This window comes from Oncorhynchus clarkii, chromosome 10 (assembly GCF_045791955.1).
Source record: "Oncorhynchus clarkii lewisi isolate Uvic-CL-2024 chromosome 10, UVic_Ocla_1.0, whole genome shotgun sequence".
Classification (NCBI taxonomy): Eukaryota; Metazoa; Chordata; class Actinopteri; order Salmoniformes; family Salmonidae; genus Oncorhynchus; species Oncorhynchus clarkii.
This window is the reverse complement of record NC_092156.1, coordinates 48,472,710-48,499,474: the sequence shown is the minus strand read 5'-3', so window position 1 is coordinate 48,499,474 and position 26,765 is coordinate 48,472,710. Positions and strand designations below refer to the sequence as shown.

General features: G+C 42.2%; 1 protein-coding gene across 1 annotated transcript; it reads right to left on the bottom strand.

Annotated features, from left to right (window-relative positions):
- Positions 1 to 1,525: 1,525 nt before the first annotated feature.
- LOC139418694 (platelet-derived growth factor receptor beta-like) lies at positions 1,526 to 25,977 on the bottom strand. The gene is made up of 24 exons (XM_071168339.1): positions 25,452 to 25,977; positions 20,490 to 20,563; positions 20,073 to 20,354; positions 19,436 to 19,693; positions 19,141 to 19,271; positions 17,403 to 17,562; positions 17,015 to 17,198; positions 16,768 to 16,883; positions 15,086 to 15,206; positions 14,576 to 14,787; positions 14,162 to 14,256; positions 13,436 to 13,568; positions 13,197 to 13,301; positions 12,949 to 13,059; positions 12,686 to 12,848; positions 12,410 to 12,561; positions 10,554 to 10,672; positions 10,268 to 10,390; positions 9,478 to 9,589; positions 7,729 to 7,828; positions 7,510 to 7,615; positions 7,144 to 7,415; positions 5,962 to 6,877; positions 1,526 to 5,903 (listed from the first exon to the last, which is right to left on the bottom strand). Exons 1-23 carry the CDS (start codon positions 25,472 to 25,474, stop codon positions 6,715 to 6,717), a joined length of 3,315 nt encoding a protein of 1,104 aa, XP_071024440.1. The 5' UTR covers positions 25,475 to 25,977; the 3' UTR covers positions 1,526 to 5,903; positions 5,962 to 6,714.
- Positions 25,978 to 26,765: the final 788 nt, after the last annotated feature.

Genomic DNA, 26,765 nt, shown 5'->3' with positions numbered 1-26,765 from the left:
TGTGATTGCAAACAGAGGAAGATATTCAAAGGTAAGTGATTTATTTTATCGCTATTTCTGACTTTCGTGACGCCTCTGCTTGGTTGAAAAATGTTTGTAATGCTTTTGTATGCGGGGCGCTGTCCTCAGATAATCACATGGTGTGCTTTTGCCGTAAAGCCTTTTGAAATCTGACAACGTGGCTGGATTAACAAGAAGTTAAGCTTTTAAAGATGTAAGACACTTGTATTTTCATGAATGTTTAATATTACGAATTTTGTATTTTGAATTTCGCACTCTGCAATTTCACCTGGATGTTGTCGAGGTGGGGCGCTAGCAGCACGCCTATCCAAAAGAAGTTTTAACTATTGTATATTGGCCATTTACCACAGCTCTTCGGGCCTTATTGCTTAATTATAGCACAACATTGTTGAATACTCGTTTCTGATTGGCTAGAAGGGCATTCTAGAGTTGACAGTTGGAAAAGATTTCAGGACAGTTAGAAAAGATATCGGGACACCTTGCAATCATGACACAATATGCGCCTGCACATGCAGGCCATACTTGCAGGCCATACTTGCTACTTGCATACTTGTTGCAGTCATGACGCAAGTGGCACTATGCTGTCAAATCCTCCCACATGTTTCTAGTTTGAACAGCTGTTTTCAGCTACTGGTATCTTTTAATTCGATTGTCATACTGGTAGGTTTTCTGGAAACAAACTATTTAGCTCGCTTCTAGTCTAGTGTTAGATATGCAATGCGATCTCCTCATAATGAACAGTGTTGAGTGTGAAGACAAGAAGGCAACCTTTTCTAGCTACCCAAGGCAATTGGGCATCATCAGCTCATTGTTATGGATGTATCCAAATGAATGTCAATAGAAAACAGCTTAAGCAAACGCAAATCCGGCTACTTGCTTTTATTCTGGCTGCAGAGGTTGTGACTGTGTTTGCCATAGCTAGTTGGCAGGCTAGCTACAGTAGCAAGCAAGGGACTCGTATGTTGCCAGTGAGCATGGCGACAGAGCATATAGAATGAACAACTCTGTCGCGTCCATAAATGTTGAACTAATCGAACGAAAGACTGGGTCGCATCTCTAGCAACCAAAAGATGCGAAAGTATGAATTATCTTTTAAAAATGAAAATATAATTTATACCTGTGAATGTGTGCCTTAATATTGTTTTCTTTGGCAATTGTGGTGTATGCATGATAAACATCTGTTATGTGCATTACCTAGGAAAAATGAACTCCCCAAAGAGACTCTCCTGCTTCATCCATTGTTTCCAAGGTAATGTGTCTAAAGGTTGCTCAGAAAAGCAGGTGTTTTAATTAGTGCGTTCTTACTTCGATTATGACCTTACGCCGATTAAGATCAGCAGAGTACGGCGTTTACATGACTAATGCCATAACAGACCTACTGCTATAATCAGTTTAATATCAACTTATTAGTGTGCATGTAAACTTACTCATTGTTTTTTTTCTTTTTACAACATAACAACGTTCACAGTTAATACAATGTATTTCAATTAGACATGAGTGGAAATAATAGTGAACATCTTTATTGCATGTACAGTAGAATGGGCTGCCCATTATTCATTTTAACGGATATAACAAAATATGCAAGCAAATGCCTTTAAAAAAAAACTTGCAGTGCATTTGCTGTGTAGCAATGTATGCATCTCAATTAACGTATGGAGTTCATTAAAAATAGAAATGTGCACCTTTTTTCCCGTCTAAGATGTTTAGATATCAACAATATTTTTCAAACATCCCTCTGCCGTTTGCCTTTCCATCTTACTATTATTTACAATTTAGATACCTAACAGAACAGGGAACACATACATGTTTTGCCAGCCCTGGTTACAGTAATGAAAAGTGTATATTTAATAAGGCCCGAGGAGGTGTGGTATATGGCCAATATACCATGGCAAAGGGTTGTTCTTATGCACAACACAATGCGGAGGGCTTGGATATAGCCCCTTAGCCTGGTATAATGGTCATATACCACAAACCCCTGAGGCGCCGTATTGCTATTATAAACTGGTTACAAAAATAATTAAAAGTAATTTTGCATCATATCTGTGGTATATTGTCTGATATACCACGGCTATCAGCCAATCAGCATACAGGAACCTACCCAGTTTATAAATAAGAATATACTATCATTGCTTTGATATAGAGGTACCATACATTACAGACTGTATACGAATGATACCATGCCGAGAGTACAAATTGAAAGATTATGAAGAAAATGTTAACAATAAAGGCACTTCATTTGAAATTAAACCACATGAAAAATCATTAAAACAACATTAAAACTAAGTCATTTAGTACAGCTCAAGAGGTATCAACTGCCCTTTCAATGTGTCCGAGTTAACACTCAAGGATACATGCCACAGACCTTTCAATATAGAGTTGGAAATTCAACAGCATTTTGTACAAGACAGTACTCTAGCCAGGCAAACAGATTAGGCACAATGAATATATACTATTGATGAAAAATTTAACATCACAAATTAATTCTGGCATTTACAATCAGTACCTTTTAATATGCTGACGAAACCTGATGAAACAACCCTGACCACATGAGAACCCTTGGAAGGAATGAGATGTAGTGCTCAAGGGGGAAATCTGTAGTTCAAACAATAACAAAGCCGGCACCCTGCCCCTGTTTTGGGCAAACAGCTGAGGGATGGGACTGGAAATGCAACCCCTCTCAAATTCATAGACAGAGCTACGGATGGAAGGACTGCTTTAGCCGACATCCACAAGGCAGCTGCTTTGGTGGTGTCTGAGGTGGAACTGTGTTAAGCTTACCATTTGCTTCCCAGTCCAAACAGTTTGCTTATATACAGTGCAATCGGAAAGTACTCAGACCCCTTGACTTTTTCTACATTTTGTGACGTTACAGCCTTATTCTAAAATGCATTAAATAACGTTTTTTCCTCATCAATTTATGCACAATACCCCCTAATGACAAAGCAAAAACATGTTGTTAGAAATGTTTGTAAATGTATAAAAATGTAAAACTGAAATACCTTATTTACATAAGTATTCAGACCCTTTGCTATGAGACTCGAAAGTGAGCTCAGGTGCATCCTGTTTCCATTGATCATCCTTGAGATGTTTCAACAACTTGATTGGAGTCCACCTGTGGTAAATTATATTGAATGGACATAATTTGGAAAGGCACACACCTGTCTATATAAGGTCCCACAGTAGACAGTGCATGTCAGAGCAAAAACCAAGCCATGAGGTCAAAGGAATTGTCCGTAGAGCTCTGAGACAGGATTGTGTCGAGGCACAGGTCTAGGGAAGGGTACTTAAAAATGTCTGCATAATTGAAGGTTATCAAGAACACAGTAGCTTCCATCATTCTTAAATGGAAGAAGTTTGGAACCTTTTACTGAGGAGTGGCTTCCGTCTGGCCACTACCATATAAGGCCTGATTGGTGGAGTGCTGCAGAGATGGTTGTATTTCTGGAAGGTTCTCCCATCTCCACAGAGGAACTCTAGAGCTCTGTCAGAGTGACCATTGGGTTCCTGGTCACCTCCCTGCCAAGGTTCTTCTTCCTCGATTGCTCAGTTTGGCCGGTCTTGGTGGTTCCAAACGTCTTCTATTTAAGAATGATGGAGGCCACTGTGTTCTTTGGGACCTTCAATACTGCAGAAATGTGTCGGTACCCTTCCCCAGATCTGTGCCTCGACACAATCCTGTCTCTGAGCTCTACGGACAATTATTTCGACCTCGTGGCTTGGTTTTTGCTCTGACATGCACTGTTAACTGTGGGGCCTTATAGACAGGTGTGTGCCTTTCAAAATAATGTCCAATCAATTGAATTCACCACAGGTTGACTCCAACCAAGTTGTAGAACCATCTCAAAGATGACCAATGGAAACAGAATGCACGTGAGCTCAAGTTAGAGTTTCATAGGGTCTGAATACTTATGTAAATAAGGTATTTCAGTGTTTTTTTGTTAATTGTGCAAAACAATTCTAAAAACCTGTTTTCGTTTTGTCATTATGGGGGATGTGTGTGTAGGTTTGCTGCGGAGTTTTATCTATTTAATCCATTGTGGAAGGCTGTAACATAACAACATTTGGAAAAAGTCAAGGGGCCTGAATACTTTCCGAAGGCGCTGTATATGTGGACGCTTCAGAGCTGTCAAATCCACAAGCGGCTCCTGGCATTATACCTAAGGCGGACATTGCCATTGGCTGCACGGAGTCACATTAAAAGAACACCCATGCAGCATTGTTTACAAGTTCGAACACTGGAATTTGTGATGATTTTTACACCTCAATTAAGATAATTGAATCCTCTATTTTGTTGAATGATTTTTCAATTTGGGCAAAATGATTTCTATGCACTCTCAGAAAAAAAGGATTTTGGCATTATTGGGGAGCGTTGCTGCAATTGGCGTTTTTCCAGCTGTGCCCATAGGAGAACCCTTTTTTGGCTCCAGGTAGAACCTTTTTTGGTTCCTGGTAGAACTCTATTGGGCTTCATGTGGAACCCTCTGTGGAAAGCAGTGGAGGGTCCACAGAGAACCCTCCTCAGTGAATTTCAGAATATTATTTTTTGGTGAAACATTAAGAAAGTTATCCTTTTTAGATAAAACTATGCTAAATATATTCACGTCACCAAACAATTGTTTAAAACACACTGTTTTGCAATCAACGTCTACTAGCCTCAACGGCACTCTGTAGGTTAACACCACGGGGGGTGTAGCCGGAGGACAGCTAGTGGCCATTCTCCTCTGGGTACATTGACTTCAATACAAAACCTAGGAGTCTCATGGTTCCCACCCCCTTCCATAGACTTACACAGTAATTATGACAACTTCTGGAGGATGTCCTCTGACCTATCAGAGCTCTTGCAGCATGAACTGACATGTTGTCCACCCAATCAAAGGATCAGAGAATGAATCTAGTTTTGAAAGCATAAGCCCAGCTAGCTAGCACTGCAGTGCATAAAATGTGGTGAGTAGTTGACTGAAAGAGAGAGAAAGACAATAGTTGAACAGTTACATTTACAGAACAAATACATTTCTTCAAAAATGAAGATCAAAGAGAGGGAGAGCTATATTAGTTTTTTTAAACTTTCACTTTCTTAGCTAGGGAATGCAGCTAGCTAGTTTAGCCTACTCAAACACCCGGCTCAAACAGAGATGGATGCTATGTTACCTAGCTGACTATGGCTATCCAACAGTGGATCTCTTCCAAGTCAAGGTAAGCTTTTGGTTTGATTAATTTATTGCCACCGGGGCCCGCCAATGTAACGGCTAAACTGCTTGCTAACTGTACACTGTACGGCAATGTAGTGGGTTTATTAACGCATTAGTTCTAGTAGCTCTGTTGACTTGACGTTAGATAATATGGTGACAAAGATGTAGTCTGTGTTTTTTTCGTCTGGTCTCAGAACAGCTGTTATGTTGTGCACTGAAGTCCACAAGCGAAGGGAAAAGGTGAGAGGAGTAGATGCAAGAAGGAATTCTACAACGATCAAAGGGATCATGCTGTTTGTATGTGGCTGCTATGAAATTGAACTGTTTGAGTGTGATCAGGGGTGTATTCATTCCGCCCATTCTGTTGAAAAAAAAAGCTGAAATGGGGATAGACATAACTGAATTGGTCCAATAGAAACTCTCGTTTGCAACTGTTGGACTAATGATCACACCCTAGATCAGCCAGATGCAGGCAAGATTGTGCAAGGCGGATGAATGTGTCAATGTCTGTCACCTTGATTACTCAAATTTCTCTCGACCTGTGCGCGCCTATGTTTTAAACTCATTCATAGGCTAGGTTTTTAGCAAACTCATGATGGATACAGGGAAAATTAGAGTATCATGTAGTAGCCTAAACTTATCGATGTTACGTTGAACTGGGTGAATGGAATATGAATGACAAAAAAAAGGGTTCTACCTGAAAACAAAAAGGGTTGTTCAAAGGGTTCTCCTATGGGAACAGCCAAATAACCCTTTTAGGTTCTAGATAGCCTACACTTCTAACGCGAGTGGGGCGTGTGTTGCTTCGTTACAATGATCGCAAGAGCAGCTGCTGACTGATTTGATTGCTCCAGTGCAGTTCCAACGCTGCCAAAGCATCCTATGCAGCTGTCTGCTATCGCCGGTTAAGGCTTGATCTGATTGAATTTAGGCCCATGTTTCGAGGCAGTGTTTGTTACAGTGTTGGGTTCTGATGGGGTAGGACAGTTAAGCTAAGCAGGCATTTCTAAGTTATATTCTTCGAGAATCAATGGGTATATATCATTCATTTAATAGTCCCAAAATGTATGCCTCAATTTATTTAATCGCTTTTTCAAAAACATTATTTTGTCTAAAATTGAGAATGAGAAGTGCAAATATGAGGTGCATTACTGCAAGCTTACATTCTCTTTAAATTATAATTTTTTTAATGATTGAAATTAAATGTATTCCCATGCCAAATATACTTTTCTTTACAGTTTGACAACTTCAATTTGATTACATTTGTATATAATATTACCATTGCCATGTGTCAAACTGCTGATGCTTTTTTTGTGAATCATAGCATTACAAGGGGAAAAGTACCTGAAAGATATACAGTATATTACCAATATACAAAAATAATAACGATATAATGTTTCCTAAAAGGGCCTACAACATTAGTGTTTAACTAACAACACACAATGTCATGTACAACATTGTCCTATACAGTAGACACCTCTAACTTCAGCTCTCTAATGAGGGGCTACAGGAAACTCTCCTCCACTTCAGGGGTACATGGAGACTGGGGGAGCTTGTCTTCTTGCGTGGGGGCAAGCACCGCTTCCTCTGTGGGTACTGGTTCTTCTAGGGGTGCTTCTGGTCCATCCAGGGAGGCTGTATCAGCCTGGTCGGTTGTGCTTGGAGGACTAAGAAGGCAGAACAAAGATCGTTTTCTACGTTATTACTGCTTTATTCATGTCAGAGGAAAATCAATAAGACCGAGTGTCAACTGGCAATCATTAAAAACAATAAGCAATAAACAAAAACCCAACATAAGAAAAGATTGTGCAGAATCGGGAAGTCCTCAAATGCTGCCTCTGACTCACGCAGCCACACTCTTCCTGTGGCAAACAGCCTGCCACAGAGTTGACAGACAAGAGACATATTCTGTGGAGAGAAGATCCTACGTTACCTTGATGTACTCTGTGTGGCGGTGTCCAGCACCTCACCACCTGCTTCTGCCTCTTCGACTACATGGATATCTGGGATGGCGATTATGTAGTCAGTCTGGGAGGGGCCAGCCTCCGTCCCAGTCTCCTCTATCTCCCCTGTCTCCTGACCCGTTCGATCCCCTGAGGAGTGGTCATCTGAAGACACAGCCGGGTTCCCTGCTGGTATAGGTTTGGACCTGATTGCAGCGTGGTGGTCGCTCTTCAGAAAGCTCTCATTCACCTGGGTGTATTTCTGGGATGGTTTGGAAATGATATGGAGTTATTAATACATGAGCAATCAAAATAGTCATAGTCATAGTTTTGAGAATTATTCTAGTTTTCTATACCTTTTTGTAAGCATCAGTCAGTAGGTTTCCCGTCAAATTAACCAGAGAGGAGAAGAGTGGCCTCTTCTTGAATTTCTCATCCCAACACTTGCACATGATATCATAGCTGAAAGAACATTTTTATTCAGAGTGAATTTCACCTTGTCCTATGCATGCAGAAGTTATTTTACTTATAACCACAAAGCTCCTACAGACAAAGAGAGACAGATGAGGCCTTACATCTCGTCTGTAGCATGAGCAGGTTTAGGCATCCTGTAGCCTCTCTTCAAGGCAGTGTAGAACTGTTCATTCATGGGAATGTCAGGATAGGGCGTTCCTCCTGAAGTTAGGCCGAAACAAGGTACATACAGTGCATTCGGAAAGTATTCAGCCCCCTTGACTTTTCCCAAATGTTCTTACGTTACATCCTTATTCTAAAATTGATAACTACTTTTTTCCCCCTCATCAATCTACACACGATTCTCCATAATGACAAAGTGAAAACAGGGTTTTAGAAATAAAAAAACCCAGAAATACCTTATTTACATAAGTATCCAGAACCTTTGCTAGGAGACTCGAAATTGAGCTCAGATGCATCCTGTTTCCATTGATCATCCTTGAGATGTTTCTCCAACTTGATTAAAACTCAATTGATTGGACATGATTCGGAAAGGCACACACCTGTTTATATAATGTCCCACAGTTGACAGTGCATGTCAGAGCAAAAACCAAGCCATGAGGTCAAAGGAATTGTCCGTAGAGCTCCGAGACAGAATTGTATCTGATGAAGGGTACCAAAACATTTCTGCAGCATTGAAGGTCCCCAAGAACACAGTGAAGAACACAACCATCAAGACTCTTCCTAGAGCTGGCTGCCCGGCCAAACTGAGCAATCTCGGGAGAAGGGCTTTGGTCAGAGAGGTGACCAAGAACCCAATGGTCATTCTGACAGAGCTCCAGAATTCCTCTATGGAGATGGGAGAACCTTCCAGAAGGACAACCATCTCTGCAGCACTCCACCAATCAGGCCTTTATGGTAGAGTGGCCAGACGGAAGCCACTCCACAGTAAAAGGAACATGACAGCCTGCTTGGAGTTTGCCAAAAGGCACCTAAAGGACTGTCAGACCATGAAAAACAAGATTCTCTGGTCTGATGAAACCAAGATTGAACTGTTTGGCCTGAATGCCAAGTGTCATGTCTGGAGGAAACCTGTCACCATCCCTAAGGCGACGCATGGTGGTGGCAGTATCATGCTGTGGGGATGTTTTTCAGCGGAAGGGACTGGGAAACTAGTCAGGATCAAGGGAAAGATGAATGGAGCAAAGTACAGAGAGATCCTTGTTGGAAATCTGCTCCGGAGTGCTCAGGACCTCAAGCTGTGGAGAAGTTTTACCTTCCAACGACCCTAAGCATACAGCCAAGACAACACAGGAGTGGCTTTGGGACAAATCTCTGAATATCATTGTGTGGCCCAGCCAGAGCCCGGACTTGGACCCGGTCGAACATCTCTGGAGAGACCTTAGAATAGCTATGCAGCGATGCTCCCCATCCAACCTGACAGAGCTTGAGAGGATCTGCAGAGAAGATTGGGAGAAACTCCCCAAATACAGATGTGCCAAGCTTATAGCATCATATCCAAGAAGACTTGAGGCTGTAATCGCTGCCAAAGGTGCTTCAACAAAGTACTGAGTAAAGAGTCTGAATACTTATGTAAATGTGATATTTCAGTTTTTTATTTGTGATAAATTTGCAAAATTTGCAAAAACCTGTTTTTGCTTCGTCATTATGGAGTATTTTGTGTAGATTAAAAAATATGTTATTTATTTTAGAATAAGGCTGTAACGTAACAAAATGTGAAAAAATTCAAGGGGTCTCATTAGTTTCCGAATGCACTGTAACTAAAGACATACATTCATAGATAATATCTCTAGTTGCAATAAGTAAAGAATCAAATCACATCTGTGCTATGCAGAGATTTTTGTATTTACCTAGAGTAAAGATCTCTGAAAGCAGAATGCCAAAAGACCAAACATCGCTCAAGGTTGTGTAGAGGTTCTGGAAGATACTCTCTGGAGCCATCCACTTCAGTGGCAGGAATGTCTATGATATCAGAGACATACTGTGGGTAATCCATTTTAGGTAAGGACAGTTGCGATACAGAGTTACAGATGTAATTATGGAAAATGGCTTTCTGCTTTTGGTACAGTGAAGAAAATTGACATTGTTTTGGTATTCTGACCGAAGTCCTGTACCATCTATGGCATAATGACTTTTGGAAAGCTGTTTCACATCCTCTTCTGATCTAAGACCAAAAAAACCAAAAGCCAAGAAAACCCCAGTGGAAAGAGTCTGCAGCCCAGATATCCAATAACTCAACCGCATTTCTGGCAAAAACAACTTCACCCTACTAGGAAGTTTTAGCATTTAAAAACCCTGAAAATGGCGCCTGCGCCATCTTTTTAACCTAAAACATATTTTACTCTCAGGATGTGCAGAATTAACCAGCAATACAGCAGTCTGTTAGGGGAAAAAAATAGCTAAAACCATTTTAAACATTACAGTGATGTCGGTCAGATAGTTTGCATAAGTAGGTCATATTAACCCACATCTCTGGAAGTTCCTTATAAAAAAAATTGTCTTTCAGTTTCAATCACTTTCATCTCTGAACAGAATGGCTGTTTGGTTGTTTCTTCCCCTCCTTTGCTTACTGTACATCGTCCAATGGCCTGTAAACAAATACACAACGACAAAAAAAAAAAACTAAACAAATGAACTCACGTTGCCTTTGGCTATGTAGTTGGAGTCGTTCATGACATCACGGGCCAGGCCAAAGTCACAGATCTTCACCAGCTTTCCCTCGCAGATGAGAACATTTCTGGCAGCCAGGTCACGATGAACACACTGTGAGGACAGGGCCAACAGTATAGACTATTATTGAAGTTTGTGTGGGTTCAGTAAGGTAAGTTACACGTGTTCTCAAGAATTAAGGAACGTTTGATGTGACATGGCAAGAAATGTCATGACATGAATAAGGATGTATTAGGAAGCTATTCCATTGTCATACATTCTTGGATGCCAGGAAGTCCATGCCCTTAGCCACTTGGTAGCTAAAGCCAACCAGATCTGTGTAGCTCAGAATTGGGGAGTCACTGATAGACAACGCGACGTCTGCTCTCTCTTGGCCTGAGCAACATGAAAAGAGAACATCAAATTGTCATAAACTTTGAGCCAGACCGCGCAAACAAATTGATCAACTGATGGTGTTTATCAAAAGAACAGTGTTAAAAGGCATTGTCTGGTTACACAAGAGGTTGAAACATATGTATATATTTTTCTGAAAGATGCTTGGTTGTCAAAACTCTAAGTGGAGAGAAAGGCTTCCCTATTTTGGTCTCTCCGGTAGTATTTCAACATCAGGGGTCTGTTTGTCTGCTCACCATCTGCCTGACAGGGATGTTGAAATGTCTTCAACAGACTAAAGTAGCGTGAGGATGACCATTGTTTGCTGCTGCTTCCCATAATACATGATGAACAACCAAGTTTTCATCAAATAAAATGTTGGTTTTATGAAGTGTTTTATGCCTTCAGTATTTACATTGCTTAAACCAATGAATAAAAAGTGTGTGCCTGTGACTGAAATGGCACCCTATTCCCTATATAGTGCACAACGTTTGACCAGGGCACATAGAACTCTGGTCAAAATTTGTGCACTATATTGGGAATAAGGTGCCATAAAACACACATTTCTTTGTAGAAAGCAGGGGTTGGAACGAAAAATACATTTCCAATCGGTTCATTTTGAACAGAACCATGATTTATTTTATTCTGTTCCACTGCTCCAATCAGCAAAATAAAGTTCTGAACCAGTTCAAACCTCCCAAAAAGTACCGGTTTATATCGTTCTTTTCGGTTCATTTTTAAACCTCTGAAATCATACTTTTTAAACAATTAGCTCGACATTAAATTAATTCACCGATCATGCACTGCGGATAGAGCAGCTTGCTATGGAGCAGGAAAACTATAGCTCAGTGAGTTGTTTACATGCTGTGATAGAAAGACAAGTGTAGGGCACGAGATGCAACTGAAACTTTACTGGTGTGGAGAGTGCAAGAGAGGGTGAAGGAGGAGGAGGCTTGGCTTGAAGTGCTGGGCATCTTGTGATGACATGCATTATCTGAATTAGGCCCACAGAATCATACCTGGAGGATCGGCTTTTATAGAGGAACTTTGAATGTCTTTGAACTTCAGAGTTGGTTTAATGTTGGACCAGAGCTAGCTAGCTAACAAGCTTGTGTGTGGAGAGCGGCACCTGGATTAAAAGCACTTCTTAACTTTTTGTAGTTAATACATCCAATGTGAAATGTGATAACTATAGAATCCCTAACTAGCATTGAAAAAGTGAATCCATTCTCCTCTAATGAAACATCTCTTTCCCTAACTTCTGAATCATACTTAAGTCAGTAGGCTACTAGACAATGCTTGGAGGGGGGTGGGCAGGTAGCCTAAATGAACACATACTGTCAAAGATTGTCAACTGGAAGGCAGACACTGGAGGAAGTTTTTGATTGACAGAGGGAGGGCTTTGAACAGGCGCTGCGTTTTTTATGGGACTGGAAGAAATGGCCAGAACATTAAACAATGTTATTAACCGGTTCCTGTTCCAGGAAAGTATAGATCACTTTCGTTCCCGGTTCTGATTCTGTTCCTTGTAGTTATTTTTTTTTTGTAAAGTTATTTTTCAGGTTTTCGGTTCTGGTGCCTGAATTGGTACCAACCCCTGAAAAAGAAAGTACCCACTGGGCACAGGCGTCAATTCAACAACTATTCCACATTGCTTCAACGTAATTTAGTTGAAACGACGTGAAAACAATGTCGATTCAACCAGTGTGTGCCCAGTGGATAATGTGTACAAAAATGTACCTTGTCCTTGGTAGTTGTTGTCCTGATGGTAGGGTGTCTCATTGACTGAAGGCTCGATGTCTGCATACTTGATGTTGTCACTCAGCTCTTGCATTGGGACATAATTTAAAGAATCTTCCTTGGTCATGTCCATGTAACCCCCATCGCACTCACTGTCAAAAACCAAGGGCATAATTTGTTACAATAAGTGATAGTACATCTTTGACAGAAAGCATTGACCCCTGAATCCATTTTCCAATGTTAGTAGTGTGTACTTCGGGAAGGCATCAGTCTTGCCTTTTTCCTTGGATTTGGACTGTACTCTCTGTGCTGTTCCTGCACATATCAGCATCCCTGCGGTTTTTGTCTGCGTAGTACTGCAGGAAGGTATGCTTGTTGCGGTGAAGGTAGTCAACCAGGTCACCATAGCAACAGTACTCAGTTATGAGGTAAATGGGACCTTCAGGACAGAGGAAAGCGGGCAGTTGTTAACACATACTTTGACTAACATATCAGAATATGTTAAGTCTATAAGCAGTGGCATGCTTTCCAGTTCCCACCTCGTTTCGTACAAGCCCCCAGTAGGTTGACGATGTTTAGATGGGGCCCAAGGTGACTCATTATCTTCAGCTCAGATATCAGAGCCTGAGTCTCACTTGTCCTTGCTGTGGCTGTCAGTCAAAACAATAGCAGAACATGCAGCGTTGCAATATTTTCCCATGGTAGAATGAGTAACAAGTAACGAGGTCAGTGTGTAAAATAGAGGAAATGTCAAGTTGTTGGTAATAGCAAAGCATAAAGTACTCACACTTGAGCATCTTCACAGCCACTTTGGTGGTGGACTGAGTGTGACCAAGGCCATAGGCCGTGGCCTCCACGACCCTCCCAAATGCTCCAGAACCCAGAGTGTGACCTGGTATGACAGAAAATGAGGTGTACTGTTAGCTTAGCTAATGTCAAATACATCAATACATTATGATTCATAAATAGGCTACAGTATTCACACAATTATACTAAAATATTCCCTGTAATTTAGTAGTCGCTCACCCAGGACCAGGCTATCCCGGGGAACCTCCCATACACAGTCATATGGCAGGTGCATGGGGTCCATGTAGGTGTACTTATGGCCATCTGAGCTCACTGACTCGATCACCTTCCAACGGATCTCATACCGGGGCTTCTAAAGGCCGATAGAAAAGGCTGTCAGAGTTTTATATATCATATATTTAAGTAATAACGCACGAGGGGGTGTGGTATATGGCCAATATACCACAGCTAAGGGCTGTTCTTATGTACGACGCACCGCGGAGTGCCTGGACACAGCCCTTAGTCGTGAAAAATTGGCCATATACCACAAACCCCTGAGGTGCCTTATTGCTATTATAAACTGGTTACCAACGTAATTAGAGCAGTAAAAAATAAATGTTTTATCATACCCGTGGTATACGGTCTGATATACCATGGCTGTCAACCAATCAGCATTCAGGGCTCGAACCACCCAGTTTATAAACATAATTATACTTTATTGTCCCTGAGGGGAAATTTGTCTTGGACAATGAAAGAGTGCTGCTACTTCCACAAAAATACATAAATACATAGAATCAACAGAAAGTTTGTTATGCCATGCAAGGCTGTGACTTAAGGCAGTTAACTGGCCAGGCTCCAGTCAATTATTGTAGTCTTCGCCAATTTTACAGTCTCATCGTTCAACAGTAGCATCACTATCAAGACAAATGTGTTGGGAAGGAGATGGGTTTCTGTTTGGGGGCTCACCTTTCTCCAAAGGGCGATGAGGATGATGAGGAAGATGACGGCAATGACGACCAGGGCTAAAACTGCAGTCAAGACAGCCACCTGGGAGAACAGAGCTGCAGATGCACACACAGAGAAGGAGCTCATACAAGAGGAGAACCTCAGCATTCCTTATTCATACTCTGTTAGTAAAAGTCAAAGACTTAGACAAAGACTAATACATTTCTATGATTTTATTTGTATAAATATGTCTGTAAAGTGTATTGAGGCTTTTGACCAATGACCTTTAAATAGATTGTGATTTGAAATAGTAAATCAAAAGTAATCCAATTGTTTCCATTTTAAATTAAATATTGTAAATGAGAGTTACTGTAACTACGTATAGCTTATTTGCATATATGTAAATACGTATCGCTTATTTGCATGAATGCTTACAGTTCGAGACCAGTTTGATGTCCCAGGCCCTGCGCCCTCTCTCGTTGCGGGCTTCACAGCGTACTGATGTAATACCCCCCATGGTCTGGAAGGTCAAAAGGCTGCGGACTTGGTTGACCCCTGAGGCCTCGATGTAGCTGATGTTCATCTGGATGCTGACGTTCTCTTGGTCAGCCGACAGAGACTTCCATGCTGTGGTCTTATTACTGCATCTGGGTGAAGATGTCATAATTAGCTTCGAATGGTGATAGACAAAATGCTTGTTCAGGTCGTGAGACTTTCTGAGCGAGATATGGGGTGACTGGGAGAGAAAAACAAACAGCTGTAGACTATTGAGAGCCCAAAATAAGCAACAGGTTTAACAAATATCACTCAATTGTTTAATTACAACGTGTGACCCCTTTGTAACACTGCCCTCTACAGATTGAGAATTAAAAGTCAAAACACAACTGAAAAGCCTGAATATGCTTCATTGTGTTGTTCAGTATTTCCAGGGGTCTGTTCCCTTACTTTCCAATGCTTTCACAGCTGTACCAGTGGACGGTGGGTGTGGGGACCCCCTCTGTGACACAGAGCACTCCGTGGCCCTGGTCTATGTGCTGGTCAGACAAATCTATTATCTTCGGGGAAGCTGCAGGGAGTGGAAATATCCAATGAGACAGTGAAAGGTAGTGAAACATAGATAGACTGAGCAAAAATATAAACGCAACATGTAAAGTGTTGGCCCCATGTTTCATGAGCTGAAATAAAATATCCCTGAAATGTTCCATGCGCATCAAAAGCTTATTTCTCTCAATTTCTTTGCACAAATTTGTTTACATCCCTGTTAGAGAGCATTTTTCCTTTGCCAAGATTATTCATCCACCTGACAGGTGTGGCATATCAAGAACATTGTGCTGGGGACAATAAAAAGGGCCACTCTAAAATGTGCAGTTTTGTCACACAACACAACACAATACCACAGATGGGTCAACTTTTGAGACTGCGTGCAATTGGCATGCTGACTGCAGGAATGTCCACCAGAGCCGTTGCCAGAGAACTGAATGTTAATGCCTCTTCTGTTAGCCTCCTCCAACATCATTTTAGAGAATGTGGACTCACAGCCCCAGACCACGTGTAACCACGCCAGCCCAGGACCTCAACATCTGGCTTCTTCACCTGCGGGATCGTCTGAGACCAGCCACCCAGACAGCTGATGAAACTGTGGGTTTGCACATCCAAATCATTTTTGGACAAACGGTCAGAAACCGTCTCAAGGGAGCTCATCTGCGTGCTCGCCGTCTTCACCGGGATCTTGACCTGACTGCAGTTCGTAACCGACTTCAGTGGGCAAATGCTCACCTCCGATGGCCACTTGTACGCTGGAGAAGTGTGCTCTTTTACACGTCGTGTGGGCGAGCGGTTTAATGATGTCAAAGCTGTGAGCAGAGTGTCCGATAGTGGCGATGGGGTTATGGTATGGGGCAGGCATAAGCTACGGACAATGAACACAATTGCATTTGATCGATGGCAGTTTGAATGCACAGAGATACCGTGACGAGATCCTGAGGCCCATTGCCTTGCCATTCATCCGCCGCCATCACCTCATGTTTCAGCATGATAATGCACAGTTCCATGTTGCAAGGATCCGTAAACAAATTCCTGGAAATATCCCAGTTCTTCCATGGCCTGCATAATCACCAGATATGCCAGCCGTTGAGCATGTTTGGGATGCTTTGGATCAATGTGTACGACAGCGTGTTCTGGTTCCCAACCAATATCCAGCAACTTCGCACAGCCATTGAAGAGTAGTGGGACTCTATGTGAAGGAGATGTGTCTCGCTGCATGAGGCAAGTTGTTGTCACACCAGATACTGACTGGTTTTCTGATCCACGTCCCTACATTTTCTTTTAAGGTATCTGTGACCAACAGATGCACATCTGTATTCCCAATCATGTGAAATCCATAGATTAGGGCGTAGTTCATTTATTTGATTTATATGAACTTTAACTCAATGAAATCTTGGAAATTGTTGCATGTTGTGTTTACATTTTTGTTCAGTGTAGTTGATTGTTTAATCAATAGAAGAAACTGTTCAACATCCTTTAAATTCAAACATGATAACTCAATAAAGACAAATGGCTGAATAGTGATCCCATCTAATGTAGATATGTCTGTCCATAGTTGATAATGATTCAGGCGTGTATCTTACACTTGACTTGAAGATCAAAGGTTATCTCCTTGACGTCGTCTTCATTGGCCACCTGGACAGTGTAGAGCCCCCTCTGTTCCATCCGGACCCTTACCAAGGTCAGAGTACTGAGGTAACTTAAGGTCAAAGGTCAAACAGAACACAATCAATATCATTGGGCTTATGTACAGTACTGATTCTCAATTTCATTGTCACCATAATAATAGATTTCTTTGTTGGGCTGTTCATGATCATATATGATTGGTACCTGGTCTCATGCACCTCTCTGGTGTCAATGGATACAGTTTCCCCAGTAAGGGTGTTGTTGTCTCTGGTCCAGAGCACCTGAGGTTTGGGAAACGCTTCGATCTGCACTGTGAGCGCAACACTCTGATACTGCAGCGCTGAAACATTGGTGTTGATGGAGGGTTCCAAATCCACAAAGCCCCGTTCTGTAAAATGACATTTGAATAGAAGATGGCACCTTATGGCAAGAACATCAATCAGTCAGATACTTTCCAAAGCAGACACACACAAAGCCCATTGAGGTCCCATTGCATTGTGCATAGTATTTCCACCTTTTCATTCAATATAATGAAAAGTTACTCCGCTTATGTTGTTGTGAGTTTGGAAAAGCTTTGAGGGTGTTTGCTCACCCAGAACAGTGACAGTGAGATTATCCATGGCTGACGTTTCGGAAAGAGGGTCCTGCACTCGGCAGATGTACTGGCCAGAGTCCTCCAGAGTAACACTGGAGATGTTCAAGAAGGAGCGGATTCTAATCTCCGATAGAAAGTCTGTCAGTGGCTCAATTGTCTTCAGATGGAAACAAATTATAACAGAGGTAAGAACAGCATAACAACAACCTAATTATCAACAAAAGAGATGATTATGCTTGGTGATATATGTCATGACTGTCTTGATCAGGTCAGGTTACAGGAGACCACAACCCTACAGATTCAGATTATCTCTCAATCCCAACAGAGGAGGAGAGATCTGTGGGTCTGAAGACGTGGGGAGTTTTATGGCCCCTCACGCCCCATGTAAATCTCAGGCCACGGACAAATTCCTTTGTCCTGTTACTATGGAGAACCAGCCTCAGAACATTAAACATGAAATAAAGGGACTTTGGAACAATGGTTTCCGTCAGCCACAATGGTGGTCATGACGATAGATGGACTATGAAAAGGTATGTCATTTTTGTTCTGTTATTAAAGGTTAATAGATGACATTATTACGAAAACATTGTAACATGAAGTGTTTTCCTAGTATATGTTTGATGTTTATACATTGTACGTTGTATGGAAAATATCCTAATCAAAGAGAATGTTTTGGGGAAGATGAAATGTGAAGTTAGTTGTCTAAAATGGTATTTGAGAAAAATCTAGCCCTTGCCTCATTAACTTGGTACGCCCAGAGAATTGCCCTAAAGGCGGTTACGCCCACTTCTGACTCATGGGAATAAAACTTGTGAGTATAGAATTTACAACAGGACTACGTGACCCCAGCTGCAGCAGGGTCTGAAAAAGTCAACCAACCCAGAACAAGTTTGAGGACAAAGAAATCCTTTTCTACCCAAGCTACGGATGAGTAGCTGTGTCTAAGCGGGTGAATTCAAGTCGAACCACCTAGCCTCCATCTCCCATCGAATCGTGGTGTCTAAAGGGTTTCATTCCTATGCTGTGAGCTCTGAGCTACAGAGCTGTCTGTCCTCCTTCCAGAGAAAGGGGTGGGGGAACAGACTCCTAAGCCAAAAAAGGACAGTGACACCGGGAGGACGTGCAGGAGAAGTGCGTCATCGAACCGTGGAATGGTCCTCGCAGAGAATCCCAGGAGAGCGGCAGTTTGAGGCAAGGCTAGGGTTAGAATAACATAGCTGACAAATTCACCAAATGTATATTTATCTTGTGTACTTCTTTTTTCTCTCTCTTTTGAAATCCCCATTGTGGGTAACACGCGCCATAGTGTGTTGGCCCGTTATACTAAGTTCTAATCAATAGCCAATAATGTGTTTTGTCTATGTGTATCTTTTATCATGATTTTAACTTTTTAGTAAATAAATATTCAACTAAGATTGGTGTGGTGCGAATTCATTAGTGGGACCCGGGTCCGTGCAGATTCAAGGTCTATACGACGTTCAGATTATGAGACTGATAGAGGCAACTGGTTAATTAGCGGCTGTTGTAAAATCGATATTCTGATATTCTTTGAGTTAATTTGGGAAATAGAAACTCAATAAAAACTAGTTTTCCCATAGTGCCCCAGGTTAATGAGTTAACAATTGCTTGATTCAGTTAATCACGTAATTAGAAACTTGTAATCATTCGATGAGCAACAGTCGTCACATTAACTAATACAACGTCACGACATATAGGTCACATATTGTCCACTCACCTCTTTACGAGGAAAATCCCATTCGAAGTAAACGATCTCTGCTTCTTCTACAGTACAATTAACCATTAAGGCCTCGCCTTGTTTCAGCACCGTCTTTGAGAGTGTCATGAAGGCGTTCATGGATTTGGGGACTGGAAAGAGTCAATCGGAAGAGGACATTATAACAGGTCCGACCTTCCTGCAGCCTGGTCTTCAATAAGCATTTTACAGCTTTTTAAAGAATATTTTAAGATTGTGCATTGAGACTTTTTATTTTTATTGAAGTTTCACTTTGAGGGTTGACACAGAGCCTTACCCACAATGCTGTAGACATAATACACCTGGGACGCCTTCTCCTCTCCGTTCATGGCACCTCGGCAGATGTAGGAGCTGTCTTTCAGGATGGCGGTGAACCCTTTACTGGGGTGGTATGTTCCCTCCACACGGGCCTTGCTGGCCCTCTCGTACAGGGTCACGTTAATGCCAGGGTCAGTCACCACGCAGGGAATGGTACCTTCCTCTCCCTCCTTCATCACTACTGCTTGCTGCAGGGGAAGAAACCATTCCTCAGGGTCTGGGGAAGTAAAAAGGGAAGTAAAAACAATTACATTTCTAAAATAGCCTTTGGAGACACGGGGACATTGTGTTCAAACGGTAGGGGGTGGTGTCAATTGTGAAACCAGCACTAATTTGTATTAGCTTTGAATTGTAACAGTTTGTTCCTCCATAGTCCTCCTAAAATAGAAGGTTCAGTGGTCTAAGGATGGTCTAGTGGTCTAAGCCACTGCCTCCAGATCACATATATCGCTGCAGCATGGGTCGAATCCAGCCCACTGCTATTTCAGCACACTCGCTCCTCTATATTTCCTCTCTACCTTTGTCCTATCCAATCAAATAAAAGACAAATGCATGACAAAGAAAATAGAAGGTTCATAGAGGGTGTTTGGTCTCACCTGGTACAAACACCGATATGTCCTTGGCCTCCTCTGTAGAGGGCTCTTCACAGATATAGTTCCCAGAGTGCCTCCAGGTGACGTTGTGGAGGACCAGCACACTGGTGGTTCCCCTGTCCTCCACAGCCACTCCCTCCAGGCTGGGGTCGTGGGGAGACTTCCAGGTCACCTTGCTCCAACCAGAACAGACCACCGTGAAGGAGGAGTTGGTGCTCAGTATGACCTCCTTCTCACTGGGGCTGAGCTCCAGACTGAAGCCCTCTGGACAAAACTGCAGCAGCACTGGGAAATGTATTTAGTATTTATTAGGATCCCCAATTAGCTCCTGGGGTTCAAACATAATGAGATGAACAACGTGAACACGTTACAAATGTGCGATCCAACTACAGTGTAAAAACCCATTTAGCTTTTTCTTACCTGTAAAGATGACCACCAAAGGCAGAGACTTTGCCAAGCCCATCTCCATAGTGCCAGTGTGAATTGATAACACTCTGGAAAATAAACATTGAATGGTGAAGGAGTCCGTAAAGGAGTACTGTGTAGAGAGAGGCCTTTAAATACTATGTATGTGATGTTTTTAGAGGGATTGTAAGCATGGAGGACTTGTCGTGTCTGGAAACAATTAGGCTCAAATCAAAGAGTGGAGAGCACAAAGATGGCGAGGACACTGGGACAGGAATGAGTGGGTGTACTGGGAGTGCTCAGAGCATGTCAACTCAAGTAAGTAAGGTCTGTGAAATGGAAGCTCACCAACTAGGGGTAGATGTAACATAGTAAGTGTAAATCTGTCTCCCTCCATTTAGTATGATATGTTACGTTTCGTATGGTATGTTTTAATTTGGGGATGTCCATCATCCATTTTGTATGATACACTCTTAGAAAAAAAAGTTGTATTGTATCTAGAACCAGAAAGGGTTCTCCGGCTGTCCCCATAGGACAAGACTTTTTGGTTCCAGGTAGAAACATTTTGATTCTAGGTAGAACCCTTTTGGGTTCCATGTAGAACCCTTTCCACAGAGGATTATACATGGAACCCAGAAGAGTTCTACCTGGAACCAAAAAAGTTTCTCAACATCACAAATTCACCGATAGTTAGTCTAATACAGTGACAACTAAAGGATACCAAAAACGATTTAGTTCAGTCAACATAAGCTAAATATGATGTGGCTTTCCATGGTTCTGATTTGTGTGTGTAAGCTAGTTAACATTAGCCTTCTACATCTAGATACATTTTGAACTTCCAGTCCAGGGACACAATGTATGAATTAATGGTTGGATCAGAGTTGCCGTTATAATCATTGGCCAGTACGGAGAATAAAAAAAAAACACAAGTCCAAATCCCTATCTTCATCCATGGCTAATTTAGGAAAGGGACAATTTTAGCTAGCTAGCTAGCCACCGGAGGACAACAAACAACGAGATGCAACAATTCAAGAATGTTTCTATCAATGACGAATTCCACTTGATGCGATGTGATAGGAGTGAAGTCAAATCCAAACTGGCTTCCCTTTACACTTTTTTTTGGTGCACCAGGACCATTCACAGTTGAGCTTACTCAGTTGAGCTCAACACTGATTAGCTATTATTTTATACTTTTTTTTCAAGGCAGGCCAAATGCATGCTGGCTTTCCTTGCATTGGGCTCCCGAGTGGCACAGCAGTCTAAGGCACTGCATCAGGTGCTACTATAGTACCTGGTTTGAATCCAGGCTGTATCCAGCTGTGATTGGGAGTTCCATATTGTGGCGCACAATTAGCCCAGCATCGTCTGGGTTTGGCCAAAGTAGGCCGTCATTGTAAATAAGAATTTGTTCTAAACTGACTTGCCTAGTTAAATTTTTAAAATGCTACTGGCGGCAACAATGCCATACTCTTTATGACCAGATACATGGCCTACAGAGACAGAGGGGCGCTGTTTTGCTCGGATGCTTTCTCCGGTGATGTAGATTCAGGCTCTTGCGAATTTAAGGACGATTATGGAAACACAGAGAGACTAAATATTTTGTTTTGTTTCTTTGTCAATATTTGGGGGAAGTCCGGCTTCCCTTGGCATGCATGGATACACGGCACTGCATTTACTATGTTTCTCCTACTCTTTGAGGCCAGGCTGAGCTCACAGTCAAAATAGAGATGTCGCGGCTGGGGTTTCCCAAAATGTATGACATACTGCTTCTGGAATTCACTACACCAACCAGCAGGTCTTTCTTCCTCTGCACTTTTAGAAAAGGTTTGTATTAACCTACTGAGAGCAATTTTGTTTGTACAATCTGAGTCATGGTATCTTGTATGATTCATCTTTTCCATTCAGTCATAGTAACCTTATGTTGACAAGGCCATTGCTATTCGGAGTCGAACATCGTTGGTTGTCTCAGACCACTGGCTGCCGAACAAAAAAGCAGCAGGACACTGCTCTGCTGTCTGTCTGGTACCATGAATCAAAAGCATACCTCTCTGCTACAAGACCCTTCAGGCAGCTATCGTGATCCTCAGCAAGTGAAGTTAATGTCCTTCCCAGCTACAGTATGTCTGAAAGTGAGAGTACAGACGGGGCATTGGTGGCAACTCGCAGGCAAGAGGTGCAGACAGACAGAACCTCACTGAGATGTGACTGCCCTGTTAGCCTCTCTTTCTCTCTCTCCCTGTTTCCCTCCGTCTGGTTTTTACTAGAGCTAAAAACAGACTCCCCCCTATATCCTTTCATCAATCACACTGCCTTTTTCTCTGGGGAATGAACAACTCAATAAACAGACCCCAGGCATTGTAGACAGAATTAAAAAGAATTGCTCTAGCTACCTGATCATTTCAATTTTGTGTTCCCTCTGGAAACAAACGGAATATGGCATGGATTTAATGACTAGACGACGCAGGCCAAGTATAAGGAAATTCCATCTGAAAGAAGCAATGTGTTTTCAGGGGAAAATAGAAAGAGGTAGAGGAAGAGTGGTTAAGGGAGGAGGCCACATAGAGGGAGATGTTGCGAAAGAGCCCCAAAGATAGGGGGAATTTTCCACAGAAAGCCAATGCGATCAAAATACCTTGTTGAGATAAACAGCTCTTTTCTAATCAAGCATCCTCTCAGGACTCGTGCTCTTTGAGGAATTAAAACAAACATTATTTGCCAGAAACCAAAACCTCTCTCTGGCAAAGGTTTGCAAATGAACTCTTTCAGAAAAGCATCAATAGTATGTAAGCACATTGGGCCAGGTCCTATAATGCTAGTTGGCCGCTGCCCAAGAGGGGCTGGCTGTGAGTCAAAATGTCTAATAAAACAAAATAAACTGTCTCTATGTGACCTGACCTCAGATCAAATAAAGGCTGTTTACATGAACACACACAAACTCATTTCACACTCATACTACCTCCTCACCAGGGAGGTACCACTGAGTAAGTGAGAGATACTTTATCTAGAGGTCTAGGCAAATTCGGGATAAGACTGGATTGCCAACGGAACTGAACTGGGCATCACCTCATCAGTTCAATCAGTTATAGTCTGGAGCATGGTGTTTACGAAGCCCTCTGAGCTGAGCTAAAGAAGCCAGCTGCTTTCTTATCATTGTGAGGGAGGCAGAACCTGGCCATCACAGTGTCTCTGTGATGAGGAACACTGGCCTCCCTTGTGTGGGGGTGAGTGACTGACACACCAGACGCAACCAGCCTGCGAACACAGATGCTGATCTGTGGCACCCTACCATAGCCGCACTGCATGCCATGTGTTTCCCACCAATCGGAAAGGCTGCAAAACAAACTGAACCTCTGTTTCATATGGCCTACGCTCCTGTATCCGATTTAGCACCTTCAACGACTCCATGACTGGTACATTTTCAGCCCACGTACAGTCTGCAGCAGACCCTCTCATTGGGTATGGCATATTTTTATTAAAAAAATATGTACTAAATTAAACACAAGCTCCTCCTAGATCGTCGCAGGCCTATTAAATGGTAATAGGTGCTCGAGTAGCCGCTATAGCAAAATGCAATGGAAATGAAATCACACAGAGGCCATCATTTCACCGTTTCAAATACGCGTAAATAAGCTGTACTCCTTGAGAGTTTGGTCTGTCTAGATGTTACATAAATGACCCTGCAGCAGTATATCGATAGACATTTTCGTTGTTTTCAGTACTAAGCAAATGTTCATCTGTGACCAAAACAAGGCTTTAATCAATTTAACACATGTTCCATGCAGTGTCTGCATTGAAGGGAGGGCTAGGTGGTGGTTATAGAGTAATCAGGTTACAGGGTATAGAGCGGTACCCAGTTCTGGGTTAGAAGAGTATTTTATGCCATTGTTTTTAGTTGAGGGAAGTCTTGCGGTATTACTTTTACCCCATTGAGGTCAGTACATTCTGTGATGGAAAGTAAGTGTCTAGTAAAAATGGAAGGGCGTATGGACATGAAACTCTACACTGCACAATCTGCTATTGCAATTTGGTTTCTTTTTGCACCATGTGATCTAGACAAGCTGTTTTTATCACAGCTACAGTAGTGGGTTCCTTTCTTTTTGTTGTTGTTGTTGCTTTCGGGTGAATTGTGTATCCGCGGTGACATTCCACGCATGCCTTTTCTCCTGTCTTCATTCTTTGGTAAGTGTGCAAGAAGCACGGCAGCACACAGCAGTGTTGACTCCAATGTGCAGAATAATAAAATGTTGGTAAATGATGCTACTGAAACCGCAGTGGAATAGCCAATATATAATGAGCTGTGTGGCTTATGGCACATTATGCAACAGCATGGTAACACGCGATGTCTATGTGCTCTTTGACCATTGTGCCATTGAACTGAAATCCAAACAAGTGTTCATGTCGAACAGCCCCCATTGAAGGAGATGAGTGATATCCATAGAGGGTCAGTAAATCTTTCAACAGATAGATGTGTGTGGGCCGTCGTGGCTCTCAGCCCATGTTATATGCTGTTTTCTTTTCATCTATCTTGGGAACAAGTTTGACCACCTTTGTCCGTCGAACTGAAGTACTTCGAGTAGCCTTCCGTGTCTGGAAGTACTATTTGGTTCGAATCCTCTTGTTATCATTTAGCTGCCTTGCCTGATGGGAAGGGATGCACAGCAGGGGATACGCATACCAGCTGCACTGAGAGACAAGCTATTCGGAAAAACTCCCGTTTGTGTTGTTCACTCTGGCAATGCCACAAGAGAGACCCATCAGGATGTGGATAGCTTTGTCACCCATCACCAAGTTGGGGGTTTTATAATGCCTGAGAGCAGAGAAACCAGTACTGTCTCACATGCAAAAGTGTGGGTTGGCAGTTGTACAATAGTCTGGGCTGGTTGCAGACAGAGACGCAGCCTTGAAACCCTCCTTTTTGTGTGTTAGAATAATGGTGGGAAGAAGAAAGGTGATAAGGACGGTGTTGTTGTCACTTACCTTGGGAGAGTTCCTCTCCACATTTTTCACCACCCTGTCTTGTCTGTTGACTAGTAAGATTTCTCGTATCCTTTCTGAGTTGGAGAAAAGTCCTTGATTTTGATGTTGAGTGAGCTCCTTCAATTTGCAGGGATATATGGGTGGAAACCTTCCGTCTGGCGCATGCTTTAGGAGAGTGGGTGTATGGGAAGTAAACAATACACAACAATTCTCTTGAAGCCATTAGGGTAAACAGTTCCTCCTCCTTCTCCGGGACAGCATTCTGGCTAGAATTTCTATGTCCGTTCTTACTGCAAAAGGACAAACAAATCAATACAAAATAAATATCTTATCCACTGGCGGAAGTCTATTATTGCCTTGAAAGTCAATATCATTCCATTCCGATAAAGAGCGAGAAAAGAGAATGGCTGCTGCTTTTCTTTGAGGGTCCAAGCTCTATATCTGTTTTCAATCTTGGCTTTTCAGCCCTTCTTTTTCCTTTTCCTTCTCAGGATGTGAGTGGCTGGCTAGAAAATGCAGGGCGCTCGCCAGAACCTTGGCTAGAGCTTTTTTATTTGTGTTTTTTTTGTGGGGGAAGGGGAAGCAAGGTCAGTGGAGGGATTTAACTGGTTTCTGTGAAGTCACTCTTGGACAGATACCGTCTAAATGTTCAGTGTGTGTTTGTGTATGCATGAGTTTAATCGTCTTCCATTAGCTAAAATAATATAATAGTGAAACTAAATTCAATACTTCAAAACTTTTATGACTTTTTGGAGATCGCATTTGGATCTTATTTATCCCGACTGTGCGGGATCATATTCATATGAGATTTCCCACATAGCACTGCCGTAGAGAGAAGGAGATGTTAGTGCTGGCATGTTCCTGCTCTCTCTGACACAGCAGTGTTTGTCATGGCTCTGCTCTGTGGGAGGACTGGCACACACACACACACCCACATTATATGAGGCAGACCCTGATTACTGACCTCACCAGTTTTCGACCAGTGTGTGGGGGTAACCGCGAAAATCAAATCAAAGTTTATTGGTCACGTACACAGATTTGCAGATGTTATCGTGGGTGTAGCGAAATGCTTGTATTTCTAGCTCCAACAGTGTAGTAATAATACCTAGAAAGCAATACAAAACACTATGCACATCATTCAAAAGTAAAAAGAAAGAAATGAAGAAATATGAGAATGAGCAATGTCAGAGTCCGGAACAAATAAATAAAGTATTCAGACCCCTTGACTTTTTCAACATTTTGCTACGTTACAGACCTATTCTAAATTTGATTGAATGTATTTTTTTCTCTCATCAATCTACACACAATACCCTA

Excerpts from the sequence above, each read along its gene's own strand:
- LOC139418694 (XM_071168339.1), bottom strand. The coding sequence starts at position 25,474 with ATGTGGAGAGGAACTCTCCCAAG. Across the intron at positions 7,416-7,509 it reads TGACTGATGCTTACAAAAAG|AAATACACCCAGGTGAATGA; the intron begins GTATAGAAAACT and ends AAACCATCCCAG. Across the intron at positions 6,878-7,143 it reads GCCACACAGAGTACATCAAG|TCCTCCAAGCACAACCGACC; the intron begins GTAACGTAGGAT and ends CTGCCTTCTTAG.